Source organism: Chlorocebus sabaeus, chromosome 24 (assembly GCF_047675955.1).
Source record: "Chlorocebus sabaeus isolate Y175 chromosome 24, mChlSab1.0.hap1, whole genome shotgun sequence".
NCBI classification, from domain to species: domain Eukaryota; kingdom Metazoa; phylum Chordata; class Mammalia; order Primates; family Cercopithecidae; genus Chlorocebus; species Chlorocebus sabaeus.
This window is the reverse complement of record NC_132927.1, coordinates 47,931,123-47,951,382: the sequence shown is the minus strand read 5'-3', so window position 1 is coordinate 47,951,382 and position 20,260 is coordinate 47,931,123. Positions and strand designations below refer to the sequence as shown.

Below are 20,260 nucleotides of genomic sequence, written 5' to 3'. Positions count from 1 at the left end.
ATATCTGAAAGGGGAAAGTAACTCAAAAAATGCAAGAAGAAATAAATTGAGCAAATGGCTATCGAGCTATTTTACCATCAAGAAAGATAACAAAGACATGCAAATCTTATGCCACATTGCTAATAAATATCTTAATATACAATACTTTTCTTCAGAAAGTACGGCAAAAGAAAATGTAAGAAATAAAGGATTTCTACTTACCCTTCTGGTAGAAAAATTTTCTATAATAGTATGCACCCAGATCTACGTGTTCCACGATGTATCTTTTCACTCTATCTAGGTGCAACACCAAGTTCTCCTTGGGCACTTCAAGTACTGCCACTCCTGCATTTGTGCAATGGGAACTAAGGGTAGACTCAAAGGAGGCACTTTCACATCCACTAAAGGAGCCAGAATTTGATTTTGAAAGGCTGATTTTCCTCTCCCCTTCTCCACCTATCTCATTCCGAAAATATGGACAGCTCATTACAAGCTCATTGCTTTTATCATCTCCCTGGTCCATGCTGAGGCTTCCTTTGGAATTCAGGTCCTCTGTGCTGCCCATTGGGGAGCTAAAACTGGCTGAATGAGACAGAGGTCCAGAGACCAAGGATGCCACGGCAGCTGCGGAAGCTCCAGTGGTGGTGTTTCTCCTCTTAATAACATTGTGCCTGTTCATAATTGCCTCATTCAAATCAAATAATATACTCTGGACATCATAGTGGGCAAAGCACTTTGGACACGTCCAGGGCCTGACAGAGTCTTCTGATCGGTTATCTTCAAGATCTGATGACTTCCCAAGTTCTTCACCTTTGGCATTGCGCAATTTACGAAAAATAGATGAGTCTCCAGTTTCAGATTTTGAACGTCGCTTGAGTGGTTTTTCCCTTTCCTTAAAAAGCCTGAGGTTCTCTCTCTGTGAGATAGGCCCGTCTATAACATCCAAAGAGAAACCAGAACCCTTGCTACCACCAGTAATGAGAAAGTCACTGAGCTTGGTTGGAGTTGGACCTCTATCAGATTTGTCATCTTTGTAGCCCTTTAACAAATCAAAAAAGCTTTCTCCAGACGTTCCCTGTTTATCAATTGAAGATGTGCTACCATATTCCCTGTGCAGTGATGGTCCAGTCTTGTATGTAGGTGAGATACATTCATCAAAGCTATCCACATCAAGTTCACTTATGGTGATATCACTGTTGCTTCGCTGCCGTATTCTGCGAAGAGCTTTTCTGGGGGAGCTGGGGTAGGCTTCAGGCATGAGAAATCTGGAGTCCATGTTCTCCGACGGTCTTGTCTTGTTTTTCAGCGTGTTCTGTATGCTTTTCAGCATGGCTGAGTCATTGGAATTGAGGCTAACAGAACTTCCCTGACTCACAGGACTGCTTTTGGAGGACAGGCTATCAAGGCAACTTGAGGTTTCTATTTCCTGGCTTGAACGGCTAGATTCTTTTATGTTTTCCTTTCTTGGGGGCCAATCTGCAATCCTTGCTCTTACCCCCATCTTTGGGACTCCGGGGGTTGAGGTTATATGGTGAGAACCTTCACTTCGGGGGGGTCCTACAGGAGCCATAACTGATGATCCTAAGCTGCCATTTTGGGACCGGAAGCGCCGCATGTAGAAATCATCAGTGTGGACTTTGGGGGTGCCGTCTGTGCCAACAACAGAGGCCCTGTCAGTGGCAAGGGGCCTTTCTGTCTGTGACCGTTTCAAGCTGGTCATGATGTAAAAGCAAGTAGACTTAAATCCCTGCAGCAAGGACCATCATATCTGTGTCTTAAATGTGCACTTCCCTTTTGGAGAATGGCTTCCAGAAAATACAACAGTTGCATGAGATCTTAATCTTTTTCATTTAAAAGATTAAATGATGCTTTCTTTGTAAAGCAATGAAAATTTGGAACTCCTAAACGTTATAATCCACAACAGTTTCTTTGCTTCACTTTAACAGAGGGCTTTCTTTCAGAAAAAACTGAATGGAACTTGTATTATTGAGACTCTGTGGTTGCCATAATCCCATGCTTTCTCTAAAACAGAAAAGGATAATTTGAATTAGCAGATAAATACATCTAAAAAGAAACATGCAATTGTCAAAACCAGATACATGAAAATAAAAGACTCAATAATGGATTGGGATTCACAGTTCCAAAATCCATATTTTTAGTAAAGCAGGTTTGAAAGAAAGGAAGAAAGTAAAATTCATTTGATAAAATCATAATTTATATTCTAAAAAAAAAGACCATTAAGACTTCATCTTAATTGAACTGTTTCATAAAATGGGGGGTAGGGGGAGGGGTACATCTTGTCCTGGATATCATGGCTCCTACCCAAAGTACAGACTTTTGCTCCAATGACCTCTAAAAATGTAAAACATCATGAGCTACTGTGATAACCAGAAGTTTGAGATGTAACCAAGTGAATAAGATAATTAGAGCAACACAGTTTTTTGACAAAAGTAAAAACTGAAAAATGACTTTACTGAATATGCTGCAACAATCACTTTTTAACTCCTCTATTCCAAAATTAATACATGTTTTTTGTTTCCTTACAAAGGCTTAACATAGTTGGCAAAAACAAATACAGCAGAAAAAAAATAAATAAATAAAAAGGGTTTTCCCGGAGCCATTATATCCATTAGCACTCTTCTGTATTTTCCTCTACTTTATTACTTACCGAGACGAGGATATTGCAGAATGAATCCAGCATTCACCACCACCTCTTCCCAAGCTCTCCTTAGTTTCTTGTACTCTTAAAAGCTAGAAGTATCTCACTAATGAACAAAATGCCTGCATTTCCTTATGCAGTACAACCTATCCACCCCATCAGTGCTAATTTATGAAGACGGCAGAAACAAAACATAGCTCTGGGTGGCCCTCTCCACATCCCCAACAGATTACAGAGAACTGTTAGCATCCTTCCAGGTGACGGGCATGGAAATGAACTTCCTCATGAGCACGTCAGACAGGAGGCAGGAGACACAGATTCTGAGTACAAAATTCTGCATGGTTGCGTACATTCTCAAAAGAAAGGCAGAGGCTCCTTTTCCAAGACTCCACAAATTACACAAGAGGTGGCCTTTAAATTCTTGCCAAATACATGTTTGGAAAGATGCTGCTGAACCAGCACTGAGCTGACAGGGCGGCATTGTCTACAAATCACGGCTCTGACACCCGAGGACGACCCGCACTTGCTGCACTCTCCACTCAATGGTAACAAGCACTTACTTCCACGATAATTAAGCATCTCCCTAGTCGGCTTCCTGCCTCCAAGGCAGGCGCTTTCATTTCTCTTGCAGCACACAGCATCATTTTAGAAGACTCACTGCTATTTAAAGGCTGGAACACGTAGGGGTGTTTCAAAAAAAAAAAAAGCATGCTGCCTGCAAAATGCAGGGCCAGGCAAGCTCTGGCTGGACTTGTGCTGGCTGGGTCTGTGGAGCCATTCAGATAAATGCCAATTGTTTTCACTAGCACTCCTCTTCACCGTCTTTTGTAAAAGGGATAATAGTTTTGCACTGCTACCTAATTAAACCTGGCTTTTGAGCTTTCTAGATACTTCTACTGTCAGACTGCTATTATTCCCTTTACATTCCAGAACTTTACATGTTCCTCTTTCAATGATAACCCTTCAAGTGACAAAACATGCTAACTGTTGCTTCTGAGGATATCAAAGGACAGCATGTATGGCCACGGCAAAGGTTTAAGAAGTGATTCTCATAAAATGGAAGGAAAATGGATCAACTGAACCAAAATGTAAACACCTGTTCATCTTCCAAAAAGCTGATTATTTCAATGAATACTCTATATGGCATAAATAATAATTCTAAGTAGATTCTTATAAAAATTAGATGCTTTCAACATTTCTCACAACCTCACAGAAATCCAAATAAATCATCTTTCATTCCCAAAACATTCATTCTCTAAAAGGACAACACACCAATCCCACCACGATAAAAACTCTTGCCACATTTCATTTGCCTTAGAAAATACTTTACTGCAGAACTGTCTTTCTTAGTAGATGTGAAGTATTTTCCATTATAGGAGGAAACTAAAAGCTGGCAGTAAAATACAAGAAATAAAACTGACTTGGAAATGCTCAGTCTCCACCATCAGTATTTCTCTTCCAAACCATCTCATATACTTCCAATATTTTTAATGAGTTTATAAAATCTTATTTTTAAATATAAAAATTTCTTAACAATTCAAAAGACATTTCAAGACTCCCATTACATTATATAACGACGACTCAATGTTTTCTCTTCATTTCAAAATATAGACGAGCACATGGGAGAGAAAGAAGCCACGTTTTAATGGCCTGTAAAAACTGATGAGGTTCGAGATGGGCAATTATGTTAAATAACAGATTTTTTTTCAGTCATAAGGACCTTCCTTTCTTTGTATTTTTTTCTCCCTCTCATTTTCCATCTCCCTCCCTCTCTCCCTTTTCTCATTCTTATTTATGGCATCAAACCCCTTTGGGGTACAATATAAACTTTGGGCACTGACTAGTATATATGGAAATATACATGCTTTGCACTTATTAAACTGCCAGTCAAAAATTATGCTGTCCATCGATGTGTATCATATGATGAAAGATCAATAATACCTTAACACCTATTCCTCAGGGTAGGCGAAAACAGCAAACCTATGTTGACAATGATTAGCAACTCTCTTAAATATCAGCAAACTTAAGTACCAATATGGTAAAAAGCAATAGAATTAAACAGAAGAGCAATACGAATTCACAGCATGTCACCTCCATCTGTTGAAAGAGCAGGCTATATAAAATTTTTTCTTATTACATGTTTAATTTTACAGCTCTAGATACTATTTAAGTCTATGGTAGATCCATGTAGCTAGAACACTAATTCTATCTAGAGGGCCCATAGTTTAGTTTAATGAGTTCAATTCAACTAGTTTCATCACTCAACATCTCTCACAACCTAACCCACCATTCTTCCAGAAGAAATGCTTCCTCCTGTCTTCTAAATCACCCCCTGTTTCTGTAGTGTCTTCTGAGCATGGAACATACATCCAACAGTCTCTCCTTCAAGGAAAGCTCCAGGCGTAGCGGGGAGACACAGAGAAGCAAGAAGATGACGGGGATGCATGGGTCATGCCTCCTTCCTATACACTTTCCATTTTGATTGTAAGCTCTTTAATAACAGGAACTATCTCCTGGTGGGACTAGTTGTACCACAGTAGGTCAGTCATTTAGAACATGAAGTCCCTGAGAATGCTGAAAGTGGAACCTCTCATGGGACCTCTTGATTGCTAAAAAGCCCTTGTCATTCTGGCTCTGTGAAGCATCTGCACTCCCAAACCCATCCTCCACCCTGAACCTCTCTTTTCTGGACCTCTGCGATAACCATGTGCTTCTTCATTTTCTCTTGCCTCTTTTTGCCCACTACTCAGTCTTCAGTTGGGGTCCATTGAAAAGCTAGTGATTGCAGGGTGGTGTCTATGGTTTACTTCTCTTACCATTTTTCATATTTCTGGAAGGGGGTATAAAGGGCATTTTTATCAGGATGCATGTGAGCACTAAGTGTATTAGGATGAGACAGAAGCATGGGTCCACTGGAGTAATAATATCACTGTGGAAAGCAGAGTGTTGACTGGGTTGGATCACATTTGTCTGTGCAGCTGAACAAAGGCAGAATAATTAAGTTACCTGCTGGAAATCTGCATGGCAACCAGTACTCTCTCTGGTGATACTGTAGGTGCCTGCAGCTTTAAATATCATCTCTATGCTGTTACCTCCAAATCTCTGGTCGTGATCTTCTCCAGTAAACTCCAGATAAAATAGAGGTAGATGCTCATTTGATATCTTCTTTATTTACCTATTTTACAATGAATTAATCAACAAGCACAATGATGAAAAAAAATTTTTTTTCAAGAAGTGATTAAGTGGTAAGGAAGGGAGCACAGTAATTCAAGGAATAGAATGAAAGAAACAACATCATGCCAAGGGCATAAAGAGCAGTTTAAAGGTTACACAAGAAGATGTGGGAAGGGGGTGGGGTTGGCGGAACACTACAGTTCCTGTTGTGAAAGAATTACAGTGCAATATGGTAGTGTCACCAGAAAGATGTAGCGTTCCTCATCACATACTTCCACATTCCAAAATGAGATCTTCTCAGATTCTTTAATTGGTATAGCCTAAAATACAACACCAGTTCTCAATGTTTCAGGGCAATAGAAGGAACTGTGCTGATGAATAACTATTCAAATGCCCCAATAATCCAGAGATATACCCTACAGAAGTATTTATGAAAATGTCCAGGCCCAGCACAGTGGTTTGTGCCTGTAATCCCAGCATTTTAGAAGGCCAAGGCAGGCGGATGGCTTGAGCCCAGGAATTTGAGACCAGCCTAGGTAACATGGTAATACCCAGGCTCTTTAAAAAAAAAAAAAAAAAAAAGAAATAGTTTTTGAAGTTGTGCACACAGACTTAGAATGCCTATAAATATTCTTACTTCAGAATGTAATAGAACACTATTTAAAAACAGAAATATAACTTCACCGTACTTGAATATTAGGTGAGCTAAGACAATCAAATAAAGCAAACTATTTTCTTTACATCTCTCCTTGGCTTTGCTGAATTCCACTCACATTACATAAAAGTCGCATCTCAGACAGAAGGGATGGCTCCCTCTTTCAAGTTAGCCTGAAACACATCTTAGTGCAAGCCATGGATAATTTAAGATTTATGAATTAGCACGCAACTTTTTAGAATGGAATTTCTACCTCGTTTCATTTCCGTATTCTCCCTTCAACAAAAAGCAGGAAGAGTTGAGAAAAACAGTTGATAAATCTAGTTCCTGCTCTCCTAATGTTCACTCTCTGAAGGAGACAACACTGATGGAAACAAAGTAGAGTCAAAAAAACTTGTGGTAAAATTAACAAAGTGAATACAAAAGTTATAGATACAAAACATGTAACATGATAAAGCCATATTTAAATATAGAGATAAGAAAACAACTTAAAATGTGTCTGTTTGGATAGAGGAAGGATCAAAAGGGAAAACCACATTTTCTTCCCACTCACCCTCCTAACTAAAAAAGTTCAGAAGGTTACACGTTAAAGGTTTTGTTAAGCTTGAATATAGTTTGTACAGCTGAAGGTGAAGGAAAGAACACAAAAGTCTGGCAGAAAGTGAGGGCAGAAGAAGAATGACAGAATAAAGAATGCTGGAACAAGTTACATGGTGGAATAATAATAACTACTATTATTATATTATATATTAATATATATTAAATTTTATTTAATATATTTATTATATATTAATATACAAATTTTTATATAATATATTACATATATTATATATATTAATAAATATAATTATTATTATTATTATTATTTGAGACAGGGTCTTGCTCTGTCACCCAGGCTGGTGTTCAGTTGTATGATAACGGCTCACTGCAGTCTTGAACTCCCAGGCTCAAGTGATCCTCCCACCTTGGCCTCTTGAGTAGCTAGGACTACAAGCATGCCTCAACATGCTTGGTTAATTTTTTTTTTTTTTTTTGAGACGGAGTCTCACTCTGTCACCCAGGCTGGAGTGCAGTGGTGCGATTTCGGCTCACTGCAAGCTCTGCCTCCCAGGTTCACGCCATTCTCCTGCCTCAGCCTCCCAAGTAGCTGGGACTACAGGCGCCCATCACCACGCCCAACTAATTTTTTTGTATTTTTAGTAGAGACAGGGTTTGACCGTGGTCTCAATCTCCTGACCTTGTGATCCGCCCGCCTCCGCTTCCCAAAGTGCTGGAATTACATGCATGAGCCACCGCGCCCGGTCTGCTTGGTTAATTTTTAAATTTTTTTGTAGAAATAGGGTATTGCTATGTTGCCCAGGTTGATCTTTAACTCCTGGGTTCAAGGGATCCTACCAAAGTGCTGAGATTACAGGAGTAAGTCAGTGCACCCAACCCATGGTGGAATAATTGGTAAGTAGTAAATTGATTCAACAGCTGGCAAAATGAAGTACAGAAGTACATGTCAATGTTTATCTCTTATATTTAAATATGACTAATCTCATGCAATAAGCACATAATAAAATACCAAAGACCTAAGTTGGAAGAGCTTAAAGTAGGAAGGGCAAAAGGAGTAAAAGGCAGTAAGTAAAAAGGTAAAAGTGAAACAGAATTATTAGAAGAAAATAGTGTTTGAGGTGTGAGAAGTTATAATAATACTTTAAAGAAAAACAAACCAAAAGTTCACTAACTCATTGCGGGCATTGAGAGTTTCCATGCGTGCCATCAGGATATCAAGAGACCAGATGAGACCAAAGAAGTAAATGAGTGTTTTTATCATAATTGTATGATAAAATACAACTACTATACATTTAAAATACATTAAAAAAACTAATTCACCCAATGCTGTAAATTGAACAACTGATTATCAAATCAAATCTGGTATTAAATAACTTATTACCAAATATATCTGGGGAAAGACGAATGTGAGAAATAGATGCCCTGGGACAACCAGTAAATAACCAGCACACGAAGTGCTTGTCCATTTTCCCAAACTATGCTCAAATTCAAATAACCCACAAAAAAGCATTCTGTAATTAAATAAGGCAGTAATACACTGTATATCACCTTGCTTAGGACATCTCGATATATGTTGGTCTATTAAAGCCTCCAAGAAACCTGCAGTCACAGTGGCTCCCGCCTATAATCCCAATACTTTGGGAGGCTGAGGTGGGAGGGTTTCTTAAGCCCAGGAGTTTGAGACCAGCCTGGGTAACATAGTGAGTTCCCATTATTTTTATTAAAAAACAGAAAACACCACCACCACCAATTTTGTTAAACTAAGAAATTTCTTAACTGATTTGACCATGGACTCACTTTAAAAAAAAAAAAATCAAACATTTTATACCATGCATCCTATTGAACATAACTGGGGACAAGCAGGCCCATATTTCAGAATCCAGGATAAAAAAGAAACTGAATATACATTACAAATTTTGATATGTTTTAGATAGACAGGCAGGCAGACAGATTAAAAGGGCAAAGTAAGTTCATGAAATAATTGACAATGTTTGTCTTTTGATTATGAGTAATTTTTTTTGTATTTGTCTATATTTTTTATTTTCTGAAATGAACATGTGTCACCTTCATAATCAGAAACAAAACTTATGAGAAAACAACCCATCTTTCTGTTGCTAAAAATATAAAATACAATCTGGGAATGTGGTATGATGACCACACGTTTAAATACTAATCCTAAGATACTATACTTTGTTAAACCTCCAACCATTCAAATCACCAAAAAAGTAACAATCCAACAGATGTCAGGTCTGTCCTGTAAGATGTTCTTGTGCTAAATCCCCTAATTAAAATGAAATCAAAGGCGGCTGTATAGAGAGTACTAAAGATGATAAGATTAGCAGTATTTATAGGATTTGAATAATTATTTCACATAGATGATCAACACAATTGCTTATATTTCCTCATTTACAGATGCTTTCCTTATATTTAATATTGACATAAAAGTTCCCTTGTGCCCAGCAGCCTTCATCTTGTCCCCTCCCAAGACTGCAGTGACCTAGGAACATCAGATGAAGGTACCTAAACAGAGCACAGGTTGCCATCATTAGTTCCCCTTTCCTGGGAAACATCTACTTTCATATGTATATTCTGTCCTTTTCAGTCCTTCTTCTGCAGGATTGAGGCTAAATTTGAAGAATGTCTCTATGTGGACTCACACCAACACCCTGGAGAGCTTCACTCAAGTGCTACATGGTATCAATGGCTCAAGGAATCGCATACTGGGGAAGAAGAATCTGGTAGTACTGATTTTCTTCTTTGAGGGCAGAAGGGAAAGCTATGAAGTCAGATTTACGTTAGATAAGCCATGAAAATTGTCTTTGATCCACATACAATGAACTCTGTAAAAAATGCAGCAGAGAATCTGCATCTCTAAGACAGATTTTCAGGCTGCTAACATTGGCGATTTGAGACAGTCACTGTCAGTGACACAGGGGGATCATCTCTACCCTCAAATCTCTATTATCTAACTGGAAAAAGAAGATAAGTGTGTAGAAAACGGGAGTGGGCTCAGTAGGAAGGAGCACCACAAATGGCTTTATTAAGGATATAACAGTTTTCTTATTTGAATATTTATGTTTCAAAAAGAATTTAAGAAACTGCACTTGAAAAAACACATTTAAATTTAGCTCAGGAAAAAAGCAGAAAGGAGCATAAGAACAACAGACGAACATAATATCCAAACTATTATTAATCATGATTGATATCAACAGTAAGCACATTTCCCTTAGCAGATTTTGAAATACCACCCAAGAACCTAGAACGTAAAAGAAAAAAATTAAAATCACTCCACATTGCCTTAGCATGTCCTTCAATACAGAATGCAGACGATTCCTGTGTCTGTCTGACTGTACCATTCTCTCTGAGCATAACCTCTCTCCCTCAAGGGATCTAAGACAGCAGGACTCTCACCCATTTCATTTTCTCACACATGCTCATTCCTTTCCTTCAGTCCTCACCAGCACCCCAGGAGTACAGTTGATCCTTGAACAACACAGGTTTGAACAGGGAAGGCCACTTATCTGTAGATTTTTTTTTCAGTAAATACACTAAAAAATATTTTGGAGAATTGTGACAAATTGAAAAAAGTACATAGCCTAGAAATATATAGAAAAAATCAATAAAAAGTTAGGAATGTCATGAATGCATAAAATACATGTAGATAATAGTCTATTTTATCATTTACTATCATTGAAGATACATAAATCTACTTAAGGAGCTAAAATGTATCACAACTTATGCACAGAAAGATCATAAATGGTGCAGTCTGCAGCTGAGAGAAATGTAAACAAATGTAAAGATGTAATATTCAATCATAACTGCATACAATTAATTGTAATACATATTGTACTCCTAAAAAATTTCATAGCCATATCCTGCTGCTATTGTGGTGAGCTCAAATATTACAATTCTCCAATTAAAAACTAATCCTCTCCAGATGAGCAGTTCCTCTCTCTGATAAACTCCATGTCAGAGTAAAAAGTGACCTCTCGTGGTTCTGGTGTATTTTTCACGCTTAGTAAAATACATTAACCCCAAATAACACCATGGGACCCATATGAGGTGCCACTAGTGATGCTAAAAGTGCTCCCAAAAAGCAAAGTCAGGATTTTATAAGAAAGAGTTCAATAGTTTGATCTGTACCATGGACTGAAGTCTGCAGCTGCACTTGCCTGCCAAGTCAGACAGATGAAGTACATTTACAATACTGACAAATACAGTAAAGTACTGCAAATGTATCTTCCTGATGATTTTCTTAATAACATTTTCTCTTCATTAGCTTACTTACTGTAAGAACACACTATATAATACATATAACATACAAACTATGTGTTCGTTCACTGTTCATATTATCAGTAAGGCTCCTGGTCAACAGTAGGCTCTTAGTCAAGTCCTGGGGGAATCAAAAGTTATACTCAAATATTCAACTGCATGCGGGGTGGGAGTTTTGGTGCCACAACCTCTGCATTATTCAAGGGTTAACTGTATCTCCATTTTACGAATGAAGAAAGAGCATAGAGAGGTAAAGGAATGGTCAGGCCAGGTTCAGTGGCTCACAACTGTAATCCCAGCACTTTGGAAGGCCGAGGAGGGAGGATCGTTTCAGCTCAGTTTGAGACCAGCATGGACAACAAAGCAAGACCTTGTCTCTACTAACAAATAAAAAATTAAAAAACAGTCCGGGAGCGGTGGCTCACGCCTGTAATTCCAGCACTTTGGGAGGCCAAGGTGGGCAGATCATGAGGTCAGGAGTTCAACACCAGCCTGGCCCACATGGTGAAACCCCTGTCTCTACTAAAAATACAAAAATTAGCCAGGCATGGTAGCGTGTGCCTGTAATCCGAGCGACTTGGGAGGCTGAGGCAGGAGAACTGCTTGAATCCGGGAGGCGGAGGCTGCAGTGAGGCAAGATCACACCACTGCATTCCAGCCTGGGTGCCAGAGCAAGACCCCGTCTTCGAGAAATAAAAAATAAAAAAAATTAGCCAGGCATGGTGGTGTGGTCCCAGCTATTCAGGAGGGCTGCTTGAGCTCAGAGGGTTTGAGGCTGGAATTAGCTGCCATTGGACCACTGCACTCTAGCCTGGGTGACAGAGCAAGACCGTTTCAAAAAAAAAATAAAAGTGCTCACTATATAGTGCACTCTCTCTCAATACTGGGCTAATGGTTACAAAATTTATGGCAGAAAAACTGCTTTGAAAATATACTATAAAAGAAAAAAAGGCTCCCTTATAGCCTGTGTTCCACCTCTACAGTCCAACCCAGGCATGAATTTCTACATCCTGTGGAAATGGATACAGTGAGAGAAAAAATATTAATTAATAATTAACTTTAACTTTTTAAAAATGCTATGGTAGTCATGTCACTTTGAGAACCTTCAGTGGCTCCTCAACTGCCAAGCCATTATTTTTTTTTTCTTTTTTTTTTTTTTTGAGACAGAGTCTCGCTCTGTTACCTAAGCTGGAGTGCAATGCTGCGATCTCGGCTCACTGCAACCTCTGCCTCCTGGGTTCAAGTGATTCTTCTGCCTCAGCCACCCGAATAGCTGGGACTACAGGCACCCGCCACCACACCTGGCTAATTTTTATATTTTTAGTAGAGACGGGGTTTCCCCATGTTGGCCAGGCTGGTCTCGATCTCATGACCTCGTGATCCACCTGCCTCAGCCTCCCAAAGTCTGGGATTACAGGCATGAACCACTGCACCTGGCCCATGCCATTATTTTCTGATTTAGGCCTCGAATTCAAGAGTAACTGGCACCTACTCACAAACTGCTTCCTTCTCATATTAACAGAAGGAAACAGGCTTGCCCTAGACAAACCACCGTGCCCTCTTTATAAAGCTCTACCAAGTGACTGAGCCCACATTAAGAATTCAATATTGAAAATTTAAAACTGTAAATTATAAAGAATACCTTGTCTGAGCCCATCATTTTCCACCTGTGGTAGCCAGAAACTGTAAGTCCACCTAGGGTTAAATAGCAAGGGCCAAGTCCACGTTTACATCCAGAGTTCCTCATTCCCCAAGTCCTACCCTGCCTGTTGTACCATGCCGACCTTTCAGAGCATGCTTGTTCAATCATCTGTTTCCATCCATTGTAACCAGTTATGTATGCATCAGGCACTGCTCATTATCTCACCAACTCCCTAAATCAATCTTTAAGGAGCTATTATCTATTGCAGTTTGTACGTGAAGACCCAGCAGCTCAGAAGAGATTGGGTCACTGCTCAAGAGTCTGATCCCTAAGCCATGTTCCTTGTACCAGGACACCCTCCTTTCTAAAAATGCTTCCCTTTCTGCTACTTACTGAAATTTCAGGATTCAGTCTACCTGTGGTTCGGCCTTCTCTCCCTAGTGAGACTTTCAGGCTCTTCTTGAGGAAAAGATCTGTCCAATCCTTATCCTGAAAGCACCTAAGCTTAGTACCCTTGAAATGTAATCACTACAAATAAGAGTTACATGCTTTCAGCTAAAATAGAATAGAAATTAACTGATAAATTATCAGAACTTCTATTGTAATCTAAAATGTAAGCATGGCTATTTCACACATATCTGTGTTGAAGGAGAAATGCCAAAAATAAGTCCACATTAGCAAAATTTAATACAGGTTTCAGCTTCATCTTTCTCTCTTAAAAAGCCTTCACAACAGTAATGAATGAAAAATAGTGGATTTGACCTTCTCCCCCCAATCCACGTATCAAAACACCATGAAAAACAGGCATAAAAAGAAGCAAATCTTTTAAAAGATTAACAAGTAACACAGAACTGGATAAGACACTGTCACAATGGAATAACTAAAAGATAAACGAATCCACAATAGAATCAACTATTTAAAATCCTAGCAAATAAACACATTCTCACAGGACAATGTAAGGCAGTGTGGTTAATACAGCATTAAAGGGAGAGACAACTGAAACCAGAAATTTAAAACAATTACCATCAAATTAATGACGGTCAAAATAATTTTTATCTTTCACCCTCAAATAATTTTTCTCCCCAGAGAAGTCTCTCCTTTGCCCTTTTTCAAAGTCATTTTTGATCTGGGTTATAAGTTTACTGAAAATTTTAAAAACTGAAATAGTACAGAAAAAGTGAAAAGTATACATCTTCTTCAACATGTCCCAATCCCAAGCCCAATGGTAGTCACTCCTCACAGTACACATATTCTTCCAGGCACTGTGTGTGGGCTAGGGGAACAGACAGTAAGACACTGAATGATAAGGGCAGAGCAAAGAAATGATCCAGTGCAAGGGCCAGTCACTTCCGCAGCAACTTAAGTATTTACAGAGCCAGAAAAAGAAAGGCAAAGGAAGGGGTGGATGATGAAGAGCCAAAGATTCTGCTTATACTCAGAAGCAGCAAAGGACCTCCTCCCATTCAAGCTGACGTAAAAATGGTAGATGAAATGCTTCATATTGGAAACATTTTGAATCCTTTATTTATATCATGGTTCCCAAAATAGAAGCTCTATACAAATAATTCTGGCAAGTTGTCAACAGAAATGAAAGCAGGAGCAAACAAAGTATCTTTCTTTAATGCATACCACATCCTTTCAGGTTTTTTTAAAAAAACTATGCACATATGCAAATATACATACATATTATGCCTAACTTTCAAATAAAATTATTTTTAATTGAGTCCCCTAAACTTAAAAATCTCTATTTCTAAGTGAGATTTTCCTCACAAATGTATTAACTTGGTCATTTAAACTCTTAACAAACTAGAAAAAAAGTTAATCAAAATGCAAACCAATAAAGTGTTCAAAGATAAAACCTTGTGGAAGTCTTTTTTTTTTTTTTTTTTTTTGCCAGTCTTCTCATTTTTGTGACAAAGTAAAATAAATCCTCTAACTAGAATAGTAAGTTTGAACTTAAAATGTAGTCTTGTGTGTCTGCAATAATGCTCACTTTAAAAACTGATCACTTTGCCTATTCAAGACTGTTTATAAGGTGCATACGAGCACAAGACTCTTACCCTCTTTTGCTTAAATCTTCACAATAACCTCTCTGTTTTTGTAATGTCAGAATTTACTAAGTGCAAGATAAATCTCCCTAGTTAACAGCCCAGTCTCTCCACACTCTTCCCACCATGCTCCCTGAACCCTGAGTTCCCGTCAAAAGGAAAGGAAACCAGTTACAATTTCTTGAATGCACCAGGTTCTCATGAGACTTCAGGTGAAGCCAAGTGGTAACTTCTGCTGGAACACAACTCCACACAATTCTCTTCCTTCCTCCTCCTGTTTTATTCTTCTCCACCCTTTACACCTCTTTAACTCTTACTCCTCCTTCAAGATTGCACTGGGGTATGTTCTCTTTCAAGAAGTTGTCCACCCCTTCCACTCCCACCCCTACCCCACCTTATTCTTTTTACAGCATCCCTTGGGATTACTACAGGAAATTTATGGTGGTTAAAGATCAAGATTTTTGTTGTAGAAATCAAAATTTCTACTTTAAATAAATCATGATTTCACTATGTGTTATTACCTTCTAACACCATATCTGCTGCCAAGAAAAAGTGAGGAACTGTCTTTTTGAAACTTTCTGGCATCACTGCAGTTAAATCAAGTTTTAAAGAAAGAATACGTTGAACTAAGAAAAATTCTTTAACAGAACACAAGCACAAGAAAAGGCCCATCTACTGTTCTGAGTATAATAAGCATCAAAGGCATACAAATCAAAACAACATTATACCCATTAGGAAAAAGTACTGAAATGCCAGTAATCACTGTTAACAGTGGCAAAGTTAAAATAGACATGTCGCTAGAGATAATGGACATTGTTTCCTTTTAGGGGGAGAAAAAAAAAACCATTGGTGGGTAAACCAGAAAATATTCATGCTGTTGAGCTCTGCAATCTCTATTTTGACATTTGGAAATGCATAGTTTTCGAAAGCAGGAGGAATTTTCCTCTGCTCAGTTCTCAGGCATCTTTCCTCCTTCAGCAAGTCCCAGGAGCTCTGCCGGTTTTTGCCCTTCCTTGTGCAGCTGTAGACATCCACTCTTTCTCTTGAGGTCCCAAACTTTCTCCACATCCTTGATTCCCAAAAGACAATCAAACAGGACACACCATGAATTTCAAATGCTGTTTTCTGATGCACCACCCACTGAAATGTAAGTGCTTCAGGCCAGGAACTGCATCTTATTTGATTTTAGGATACTTAGTCCTTAGTAGAGGCTTAATCATAAATGTCAACCACATTTGAATAGAAAAACAGGTGGTACAACAAACACTGAGAAGTGATTTTACAATCTATAAGAATTATCCAAAGATACTTACTGCAATGCTATTTTATTTTTAATTCATTTATGTTTTTATCAAAGTAATACACATAGTAGTTAAAGGCAAATAGTACTACCGGCATATAAAGTGGGGAAAACCTATACTGCTTGATTCCATCTTCTTCAGTCCCAGGAACAGCCACTTTCAATACATAGCACTGTTTCTTTCACTATTTCCTTATTCCTAAATAACAGGCTCATATTGCTACTTTTAAATTTGTCAATCTTATATAGTAACTGTTGAAGTCCTGCTGTAGAAGATGAGAAATTAGCACGCTTCCATCAAGTGTCTCTCCCATTTCCTTGCCCCATTCTATGTACCTATTTACGTATTTATGTTCACATGTGTGTATATCAGTTATATCACATAGCTATATATGTATCAGGATATATGTTACTATGGCTATATTTGCTCAGTTGCTTACTTTACTTTTCCTGAACTTAGTAACTGTTTCATTTATTTTCATTTGCTTAATTTCTATATACCTATGCTTAATTTTTCCTACAAACAACATAAGAAGCAAAAAAATCTTGTTATTGTTTCCACACAGTCAAAAACAACAGGTTCTTATCAATTCCATTTCTCTTCCCTGAAGAACTCTCTCCTAGAGCTCTTCTCATGTCCCAATCTAGGTGCTGATCTCCAGTCATTCCTGGGAACATCCCATCAATCACCACCCTGACCGTTCCTTCCTTTCTCTCCTGGATGGATCCCATGTCTCCCAGATTTCATTTCTTCTCTTAGTTCACTCCCTCACTGGATGGACCACTACCTTCTTCATTTAGTAATTGCGTAAGAAGGGGTGTGTGGGTGGTAAAAGCTTTGAGTCTTGGCATGCCTAGCTTTAAACTGACTGATGGTTGACTGGGCATAAAACGACAGATAGTAAAATAATTACTATTCGAATTTTCAAGGTTACTACGGTCTGAATATTTGTACCCTCCAAAACTCATGTTGAAACTTAATCCCCAGTGTGGCAGTATTGAGAGGAGGGGCCTTTAAGAGGTGAGTGAATTATGAGAGCTGTCCTTGTGAATGGCTTAATTCAGTCATAGATTAATGGGTTAATGGATTAATGGGCTATCATGGGAGTAGAACTGGTAGCTTTATAAGAAGAGGAAGAGAGACCTGAGCTAGCACGTTAGGAGGCTCAGACCCTCAGCATGTGATGCTCTGCACAGCCTTCTCGGGATGCTACAGAGTCCCCACTAGCAAGAAGGCCCTCACCAGGTGCAGCAGCTGGATCTTAGACTTCTCAACCTCCATCTGTGTGAAATAAATTCCTTTTAAAAATAAACTATCCAGGCTGGGCACGGTGGCTCACGCCTGTAATCCCACCACTTTGGGAGGCCGAGGCGGGCGGATCACGAGGTCAGGAGATCGAGACCATCCTGGCTAACATGGTGAAACCCCGTCTCTACTAAAAATACGAAAAAATAAAAATAAAAAAAAAAACTAGCTGGGCGTGGTGGTGGGCGCCTGTAGTCCCAGCTACTCAGAAGGCTTAGGCAGGAGAATAGCGTGAACCCAGGAGGCAGAGCTTGCAGTGAGCCAAGATTGTGCCACTGCACTCCAGCCTGGGCAACGAAGCGAGACTCCATCTCAAAATAAAAATAAAAATAAAAATAAAATAAACTATCCAGTTTCAGGTATTCTGTTGTAAGCAACAGAAAATGGACTAAGACAAAGGTATTATTTCATTAACTTCTAGCTTTTACTGTTGGAACTGAGCAGCCCAAAATATTCTGATTCCAGTTTTTTTATATGTTATATGCTCTTTTCTGGATTTTTTTAAGGATAATCTCTTTAATACTGGGGTAGTCTTTGTGTTGTTCTTTTTATGGTCCTTGTATTGGACACTCAGTGGATCTTCTCAACTTTCAGTTGAGTAAAATTTTATTTCATTACTCTTTGATTAATTCCTTTTCCTTCCCATTCTTTGTTCTTTCATTCTGTAAATGTTCTATTCATTGGATACTGGGCCTCCTGAACACTTTGTTTTTTTCTCCTGCACCCTCCATTTCTTTATCTTTTTCTCTTAGTTATTTGAAAGACTTTTTAAAACTTCATTTTCCAACCAGACTATTTAATCTTTCACATTGATTCTTGGGCTCAAATTTGAAGAAATTTTGAGTTCTCTGTTTCTTCCGTTTAAAAAAATCATTCTGGCCAGGCATGGTGGCCCATGACTATAATCCCAGCACTGTGGAAGGCCAAGGCAGGTGGGTCACCTGAGGTCAGGAGTGCGAGACCAGTCTGGCCAACATGGTGAAACCCTGCCTTTACTAAAAATACAAAAATTGGCTGGGTGTGGTGGAGCACACCTGTAATCCCACTTACTTGGGATTACAGGTGGCTGACGCAGGGAGAACTGCTTGAACCCAGGACGCAGAGGTGGTGCCACTGCACTCCAGCCTGGGTGACAGAACAAGACTCCATCTCAAAAAAATAAAATAAAATAAAATAAAAAATCATTCTATTCTTGTTTCATGAATGCAGTATTTTCTCTCATCCTTCAAATAAACTAATTTTTTATGTTTCCATTTCATCTTCAGTATCTATATATTCCCCAAATTTACTTTTATTCTGTTTTCTTTTCATCACTGTCTTTCACATGCTAAGTTTTGCTAATATGCCTGGCTATCCTTTTGTATTTAAAATTGAGGCATTAAAATAGCAAACTGGGCCAAGCACAGTGGCTCACGCCTGTAATCCCAGCTCTTTGAGAGGCCGAGGTGGCTGAATCTCTTGAGCTCAGGAGTTCAAGACCAGTGTAGGCAACATGGGAGAACTCTATCACTACAAAACTTTAGCCAGGCGTAGTGGCGTGCACCTGTGGTCCCAGTTACCTGAGAGGCTGAGGTGTGAGGACTGCTTTAGGCGGGGAGGTGGAGTTTGCAGTGAGCCAAGATCATGCCACCACACTCCAACTTATGTGACAGAGTGAGACTCCATCTCAAAATAAATCAATAAAGATAAACGGATTTTAAAACAGAAAAAAGAAAAAAAATAGCAGACTGAAGCTCTGTGTAGGGCAGGACTTGTTGACTACAAAGTAGACTTCATGAAAGGGACTAAGTAGAGATCCACTTGGTTTACCTGGGGAAACTGGACAGAGGGGAAAACACTATGACTTCCTAACATCTGCTTATCCTCTAAACTTTGTATCTACATCCAGGGAATCACCTCTCCTTTCCTTATATAAAATCTGCCTTCCACAGCAGAAGCTAAAAATGGCACAATGTTACTTAACGCAGCCTTTCTCACAGACAGGGTGCAGACACACAATCGGCCCCTCAGCCAATGAGATATGCATGTCCTGGACTCTGAATCAAGAGTAGTGTCTAAAGAAAGCAATAAAGAAGCTAATCCATTTACACGGAAAGTGGTGGCAGAAGCAGTGCCAATGGTGCACACTGGCACCCTAAGGAAAGTACTGACGGTGGCAATCTCAAGCTAGACATCCAGTGTTCGTGGGCAACACCGCACCACCCTACTTGTGGGAATGAGTGTTGTCTTGGCTACCTGGCCTCCCTTGTTTTTCCCATTTTTCAAACCCAGTTTTACAGTCTTTCCAGTGATTCTACAAACCACTAAATATTATTACCATAAATTCCATTCCTTCTTAAATCAGACAGAGGGTTTCCCCTTCTATACTGGGGGACCCACAAAGGCCATATTTGTAGTTCATTTCTAGGATACATTTCAGTGTCTCTGAAGAAGAATGGCTGCATTTCCCATCTGACTGCCAGCATCCTGGGAACGAATCTCAGCAAAAAAGGTTTCAAATAATTCCTATTTCCAGAGCCTCTATAACTGCACTATGGTTAGGGAAAGGACCACAGTTATATACCTAAAACTAATTCCACCCCTTGGTGCAATCCTCCCAGATACTTGGGGCCCCTCCAATCCTGGGGTTGCATAGGGTCAACATTTTTCGGAATGCCTCAGTAAAGC

At 39.1% G+C, this 20,260-nt stretch overlaps 1 protein-coding gene across 18 annotated transcripts in view; it reads right to left on the bottom strand.

Moving 5' to 3' along the window:
• SIPA1L1 (signal induced proliferation associated 1 like 1) overlaps nucleotides 1-20,260 on the bottom strand; it is a 410,731-nt gene that overhangs the window by 146,831 nt on the left and 243,640 nt on the right. For 13 of the 18 annotated variants that reach the window (XM_073011118.1, XM_073011126.1, XM_037984201.2 and 10 more), the window contains one exon: nucleotides 202-2,001. The exons of 3 other annotated variants lie outside the window; for them this stretch is intronic. In XM_073011118.1, the coding sequence (XP_072867219.1) occupies nucleotides 202-1,699 (1,498 nt within the window). In that variant the 5' untranslated portion in view covers nucleotides 1,700-2,001. Of the gene's footprint in view, nucleotides 1-201; nucleotides 2,002-2,647; nucleotides 3,279-20,260 lie in introns of those variants that run through there. 2 more of the 18 variants (XM_007987170.3, XM_073011128.1) reach the window with 2 other exon arrangements.